The sequence below is a fragment of the Narcine bancroftii genome, chromosome 5 (genome assembly GCF_036971445.1).
Source record: "Narcine bancroftii isolate sNarBan1 chromosome 5, sNarBan1.hap1, whole genome shotgun sequence".
Classification (NCBI taxonomy): Eukaryota; Metazoa; Chordata; class Chondrichthyes; order Torpediniformes; family Narcinidae; genus Narcine; species Narcine bancroftii.
In genome coordinates this window covers 132,056,176-132,063,940 of record NC_091473.1, presented here as the reverse complement: position 1 = coordinate 132,063,940, position 7,765 = coordinate 132,056,176, and the positions used below count along the sequence as shown (strand labels likewise).

General features: G+C 39.7%; 1 protein-coding gene across 3 annotated transcripts in view; it reads right to left on the bottom strand.

Annotated features, from left to right (window-relative positions):
* The window catches only part of LOC138763973 (calponin-3-like), a 93,095-nt gene continuing 85,330 nt past the window's right edge, over positions 1-7,765 (bottom strand). For all 3 annotated transcript variants that reach the window (XM_069939081.1, XM_069939080.1, XM_069939082.1), the window contains exons 5-7: positions 4,451-4,567; positions 3,949-4,095; positions 1-1,488 (exon numbers count right to left, since the gene is read on the bottom strand). In XM_069939081.1, coding sequence (XP_069795182.1) covers positions 1,135-1,488; positions 3,949-4,095; positions 4,451-4,567 — 618 coding nt within the window. In that variant the 3' untranslated portion in view covers positions 1-1,134. The remainder of the gene's footprint in view (positions 1,489-3,948; positions 4,096-4,450; positions 4,568-7,765) is intronic.

The following is a 7,765-nucleotide window of genomic DNA, read 5'->3' as shown; positions in this document are numbered from 1 at the left end:
TAAGTTGTTTCTATAGTAATTTTTTTTATTCACAAAAATGGACCATACACAAAGACTTATGCCAAAGAAGATGGCAATAAATACAAAAATGAGAGAATTCCTACATGGATAAAATATGGCACATAAGTAAAATACATTTAATCTATAGCAAAAATGAAAAAAAGCATACAGTATTTGCAAAGTCCCTTTTTAGTACAGACATTTAATTCAATCACCAAAGTTTGCAAATTGTTTTGTCAATTCAACTTGGTTAATGTAGTGGAAGGAACTGTTTCAGTTTTTGATAATCTCTTAATGCACACAATTTCCAATTAGCCCCAACAATGCATTACATAAAGATGCAACATTTTAATATTATCCTATATATTGCATAATTAGTTTTGTTGTTTAGCATTCCAGGCAATCAATGGTCAACCTTTTAATTTAGCTGCCCAATATTTTAGCTTTGAGCCATGTACCATTGCTGTGCTGGATGGCACCAAAAAAAATTTACTTGTAATAATCAATTTTCATTTCAAATTTTAAAAGGGTCATTGTCAATCTTGATGAACAAGATTTTCATCTTGGCTTTGTGATCACAAAGTTTATGTATTTGAAAAGGTATTTGTCCCATTACTTCAGATTTTTTTCTAATCTCATAACAAGGTAATGACAACAGACTAACTGGAAATGCACGTTTACACGGGTTTCAGCATTTAACATTTGCCACAGTGTCGTAGCAGGCAGCAAATTTATGCACAAATGTGTTGCATTTATTTAAAGGAAGCCCTAATTTACTAATATTTCAGAAACTCCCAAAGTCAATAAAACATACAAAGGTGGAAACTACAATTAACTCACCAAATTTAAGAAAAATGGGAAGGTGCTAGGTACGATTTCTGAATGTGTATTTTAGAAATTTGATTTTCACTCATGTAAAGGAAATCATCTCCAGAACTTAAAGTTACTGTTACCAGCACATGGCTGGAATAAAACTAGAAAAGCAAGACAGCAAAATACTGATTTATGGATTAGCTGTGCACAGAAAAGCCAGGAATTCAATTTTTAGGGCCTTTAAATTCATGGAAGACTGTAGCAAAATTGGAAGCTGTCTAGCTAGTTCATGAAGGCATTAATAGGTCATAATACTGATCATTAATAATCAACACCGTGATGAGAGTAGTCACCATGGTAATCTCCTCGGTACTCATCCTGATACTCTCCCGGATACTCGTCTGGATATTCACCTGCATAGTCACCTTGGTAGTCACCATCGCTATACTCTGAACCATTTGTTCCCTGGCTTCCATTGTGAATGACAGGCTCAGTCGGGGTGGCGCAATACTTGGAGTCGTACACTTGTCGTCCCAGGCCATATACAGTCATCCCTGTTTGGGAAGCTCCTTTATTGGTACCCATTTGCAATGATATTGTGGAGGTGTCACATTTCTCTGTTGACACCTTTTGGTCATAGATGTGTCTTCTGGTGCCTGGGGCAGTCATGCCAGCCTACAAAAAGCAGAAGAAGAATTTAAGATGGCTTTTTACACAGCCGTTGTGATAATTTCCCATCGATAATTTTCACACTTACCTCCGAGTTGGCTGTTCACACAGCAAGGACACTCACACTAAATTACCTGAGTCGCAGTCATTTCGAAGGCCGGACATTGGTCGAAGTTGACTATGACGTCCGTAGACCTTACGTGCAACATGCAGCGCCGATGTACTCCTGTTCATTCAGCCCATTGTTGCAGACCGCCTGCAGATCAGTTTAGACTGCAGACAGTCCACAGAAATGTCTAGGGCTGGCGCAGGAAAAGTTTTAGAACAGGAATTTGTAGACATGTCCCTTCCACTTTACATCCAGTATTAAAATAAGCAGTTCAATTCCAAGGATTCCATAAAAGTTAAAAGGTTGCTAAACATAAAAGCTTTCTTATAACACACCCCCATCCCCATCCCCACACCCACAGCACAGCTTGTCCTCAAATTTTTGATGTAAAACTGGGAAGTGGATGCCCCCAAAATAGAAATGCCAAAAATCACTGAATACGGAAACATCTCACAACAAACTGTTGTTATTTCATATTCTGTCATTTGATTTACTAAAACTCTTGATTCCTTTGAAAAATTTAGGCTGTAATCACGAGCAATGTAAAGTTACTCCAACTCTGCCCAACTGTGGAGGAAGTTGACCACCCCTCAGCAACCAGATGGGCTCCACTCCACTGACCTAAACTGCTCAAACTTGTACCACAGTTGAATGCCAGTTAGCAAACTAAAGGGTGTGAAACCACCTATTTGTGGCATTAGCTCAATTCCTGTGTAATCATTTGGGTGGCCCAGACATCTCTACAATGGACAGGATTCAAGGGCCAGCAGCTCTCTCCACATACTTCCTACAAAACGGTTTCAGGGAACAGATCCAAATCATCTGGGTTCTGCTCAAGAAACTGTGACAATACCATTTGATTTTTTGACAGGACGGGATGCAAGAGAGCAGAGCATTTCTTTTAATGGGGCTTGACGGGTAGTACCCAATGCATAGCCATTTGGGAAAACATAGGTTTCGCCTTCTAGAAGGTAAACCTTTGAAAGTAACCTCCTAAGAATCTATAAAAGGTTCAGTATATTTGAGAGAATAAGTTTTAAGATATCCTGGTTATGCTAATCAATTGCGAAGACTGAACTGAAGAATGCAGAGTTTCACCGGGATTTTGGATGGGATAGACATTTCAGTTACATGGAAAGACTCCCCTGTAATGCTGCCTTTGCTCAGTGCTTTTTAAAAAAATGAGACACACAGCCCTTCCGGACCACAAGCCTATGCCCCCCAATTGCACCCAATTAACCTACAGCCCCTTACATATTTGGAACGTGAGGGGAAACCGGAGCACCCGGGGAAAATCCACAAAGACACGGAGGAAAAAGTACAAGCTTCTTAGCGCCAATTTTGAACCTGGGTTGTGGGCGCTGTAATAGTGCTGTGCTAACTGTAATACTGTAATAACTGTAATAGTGCTGTGCTGTGTTACACTAATCACGGTGTCCACAAGTTCTATTTGATCTCTCTAATTCTGCACTGTTTATGGGTTAACAAAGCACCTGCTCACTGGACCTTTGCACATGAGACAAACTTAAACTTTGGTTAGCCTGGGTTTATTTTCCTTAGAGCAGAGGCAGCTAAAGAGGGACCTTAAACACAATTTTGAGGGGCATGGATAGTGTGAATGGCATAACCAAAGAGAAAACCTCTGAGATGGTTTGGAAGAGACAAGGAAGATTTGTTTCCACCCAGAGGATGTTTGCAACGTGGAATCCAATGCCTCAAGGGTGATGAAAGCAGAGTCTCTCACAACCTTTGAAATATCAGGAATGCGACTTGACTGGCCAATGTACAGGAGGCTATGGGTCAAATCCTGGGAAATGGGTCAACACATAGGTACTTGATGCTCAATGTATACATGGTAAATTGTATGACCACAGTCATGTTGGGCGATGAACCTGGTAGAAGGGCCAAATAGTCTCCTTTTGCTTCTACATACGTATTATTTTGAAGCGACTCTGATTATCTAAAATGGTTGGGACGGCCTATTCGGATAAATGGTTTTTTCAGATAACTGGTCATTTTTTAAAAAACAACCCAGAGGCAACAAAAAAAATCACTTGTATCAGTTTTTAAACAACAAGGCAGGACTTTTTAAAGCATTAAAATAATGTTCAATTTTCACCAAAAAAAATTGCTGCCCACCTCCGTTCACTGACACTTCCCACCGAGACCCTGCTCATGCCAAGAGCCTGAGAGTACCATTCTTGCCTGGGACTCTGAGGCCTGCTGCTGCCGGCGCCGGGAGCCCGAGGTCCCTGGTCAGTTCAGCGAATCAGATTTTGGATAATCAGAATTGCATTAGAGTTAAGCAGTTTCACTGCACCATATTTTAAAAAAAACAGGAAATTTGCTGTGATTACCTGACTTGCTCCTTTGTTTGTTCCCATCTGAAGGCTTATGGTTGTTTGATCATATGGCTTCTCAGTATGAGTTTTTGGATCATAAAGGTGTCTTCTGGTGCCATAGGCAGTCATGCCTGCTTGACTGGCACATTTGTTTGTTCCCATCTGAAATAACAAGTCTTTTTTTTAAAAAAGAGAAATATATAGAGGAACAAATGTAACACTGGGGCCACAATTCATTACAGATAAGTCCCATCAATTTCCAGTGTTATTGTGGTCAAATGCATTATGCCAATAACCCAACACATTCTTCAGCAGCCGAAGGCGGTTTCATGCTTGGGAAAAATTAAGGATCTTATTCCTCAATAATCAAGAGAAAATTATTTGGGGGAGAAACTGAACTGTCAAAATATAAACCTCAAAATGCTGCATCCTATCTTCCAATTTTAATGAAAGTAGGAAGAAAGGAAATCTTGTATTCTGTAATAAATTTATAAAGTAAAAAAAAATCAATGAGTACCTGAAGTCCAATTACACTTTGTCCAGCCTTCAGCTTTTCTTCCTTGAAATGCCTCTCTTGTTTATCTGCATATTTGACACCGATATCCATTCTTGTGTGAAAGCCTTTGGTCTTCGCCTGATAAAAAAAGTACGTCAACGCTTCATAAAAGTCAATTCAGATGGTAGTTACTGTTCAAATAATAAAATTAATTTGCAAAGATTTAGAGTACACTACATCAGGGCAAGAGCAAAGTAGGAAGAGGTAACAGATATATTTGAAAAACATCACCATCAAAAACACACTGCAAACATTCATTTTAGGATGCTGAACTGTGTGTTTTGGGTCTTACCAGTTGCTTCACCAATCTCACCACATTACCTTTTCAATTTTCAGCTCCCAGCCACAATATGGGTATTAACACTTTTCTAGGAGGGGAAATAAAAGTTAGTTGCCTCCTCCACTCTGCCAAGAATTACAGCAATGAAACAAGCCACTTAGACCAGTCTCTGAACACCTTTATATTTCACTCAAGCTTTGCAAAATCCCACCAAATCCCTCTACTTCATCCCACCTGACCTGCACATATTTCTCCTTCATGCATTTCAAACCTTCCTTCAAAGACAGCTTACAGTATACAATAGGAGGTTTCATATTTTAAACATTAGGGAAAGTTTCCCCAAAATTTTCCTGTATTTGTTAACTTATTATTTATGACAGACATCCACTCAATGCTATAATACTAAAGACCTGTCAAGTCAGTTGTCAGTGATATCCTTCTAAATGGTGAGCCTTCTACCACACCTGGTGTAATGTCAATAAATCTTATTTCTTTACCAGTGCCTCCATAAGGTCCATATTTTTATTATAGGGAAACCAAAACAAAAGCCATGACAGCAAATATAATCCAAATTCGAATACGTTTTTTTAAATCCTCTTCAGATGAACCCAATTATGAAGATGTTGCTCCTTACGGAAGTATTTCCTTCAAATACCCAGAGTTTAAATTCACCAGAATTTAAGAGACACCCAATGCTTTACAAAGTGAAGAATTTCACTGTTTAAATGAAATTTATTTGCTTTATTTCATGTATATTTAAAAACATTTACCCAACATTTAATGGCATTCACCATCTTCAAAATTTGGAATCTGCAAGTCTTTTGATCCCCAATTTAAAAAATTTTATTTAAAGGCAAACAGTTGTTTCCAGCCTGATCTCTATGAAGCACCAAAACCCTACCTTCACCAATCCGAAACATCTTACAGACTTCAGCAGACCAGGGATCACAAATTCTTCTGAGAGATAAATAGTTTTTGGGCCTTTAAAATTGTTTCTTGTATCAAGTGAAAATTAAAAGAGTATCCAACAGCCACTGGCTATCAATACCTGATATAAAGCAAGGGAATGGTTTTGCGTTCATTTTACCTGAAGCTTTACTTGAGTATAAACTGATTCAGCAATGGAAAGATTTGCACATTGGATCAAAATCGAACAGCAGTTCTTAAAGTAACAGAACAGAAAAAGCAGCAAGCCGCCTGTCCCTTGGACCCTGCTTCTCCATTCACTGTCATCTCCCACTGTATTCCTATTTTCACTCTTATGGTCTGATTATTCTTCTATAAATTTTTGCATTCAAAAATATCAATCTCCATTTGAAATACAATTCTGTGACAGGACTGCTACAGCCATCTTTGATAGCAAACTGCATAGGTTTCCACCAAGTGAAGTGTTGGTCGTCAATGACAATATAATCCAAGGATACCCAGATCTCTTAGGATATCAACATTTCTCAATCAACTATGCCTCATTTCTGTTTGCCCTAAAAAAAAATTTCATATTTATCCTTGTAACACTGTATCTGGCACTCACACAACTTGCCCATCACTTGAAAGACTATGTACAATATATTCTTCTCAATTCAGCAATTATCATTGCTTCATCCAAAATATCATACACCAGGTTGTTGATCATTGCCTTCAGCTCAGCATTCAACAAGATCATACCTCAGAGGCTGGTGGATAAACTGTCCTCACTGGGATTCAACACCCTCTCTGCAACTGGATTCTGGAATTCTTGACAGAAAGACCACAATAAGTTCAGGTTGGCAGGAAAACCTCGAGTCCCATCGCACTGAGTACTGGCGGACCTCACGCCTGGGTGCTCAGTCCACTACTGTTCACATTGCTGACTCACGACTTCACTGCCAGATTCAGTTCTAACAGGATCATCTGGTTTGTGGATGATACAACAGTAGTTGGCCTCATCGGCAACAATGATGAGACAGCTTGCAGAGAGATGGATGGGAGGCTCGTAAATGGTATGAAAACAACCACCTGAGCTTCAATGTGGACACGATTGTAAATTTCAGGAGGGGGAAAGAAAAAAAAAAGAAAAAATGGCCATTCTCCACTGCACATCTCTGGTTCCATCTTGGGGAGAGTAGAGAGCACAAAGTTCCTTAGTGCGCACACAGAGACCATCTATTCTGGACCCTCAGACAGGAAGGCGCAGCAGTGCCCACACTTCCTAAGGAGATTGAGGAGGGAAAGGCTACTGTCTCCCACCTTGACCACTCTTCACAGGAGCACCATATCCTGTCAGGCTGAAACATTGTATGGTACAGTCCCAAATTCAATACAGCATCATCAAAATGGCCAGTAGATCACTGGAGGCTCTTCCTCTACTGAAAGCAAAAATGGCCACTGGGGGCTCCCTTTCCTCTACTGAAGGCAGAAATGGCCACTGGGGGCTCCCTTTCCTCCACTGAACGCAGAAATGGCCACTGGGGGCTCCCTTTCCTCTACTGAAGGCAAAAATGGCCACTGGGGGCTCCCTTTCCTCTACTGAAGGCAGAAATGGCCACTGGGGGCTCCCTTTCCTCTACTGAAGGCATTTACTGGGAGTGTGGCTCTAATAGGACTCAAATAATTATAGAAGACCCCTTCCATCCAGCACACAGCAAGTGTATTGCATCATCATTTTTCTCTTGTTTATTCTAGAGTTACACCCTCCAATAAATTATTCACAGAAATCAATGTCAACTTTAATTCCACTGAAATCTGTGTGACCAGTTATCCTTATAACAACCTCTTCCAGCATTTTCCCTCAATATCGATGCTTTTAGTGTTCTTAATTTTTCTAATATTATTTTCTTCCTGATTTGATTTCCATACTTCACCTTTTCTAAATCTTGGTTTACTAACATTTCCGTAAAGCCATTTCTTTGCCCTTCCATAAAGGTAGAGCCAAAGTATTGTTCAATTGCTCTGTCAATTCCCTGCTGCCCATTGAGTTCTCCTATTTATGACTTTAGGGATCTACATTTTTTTGATAA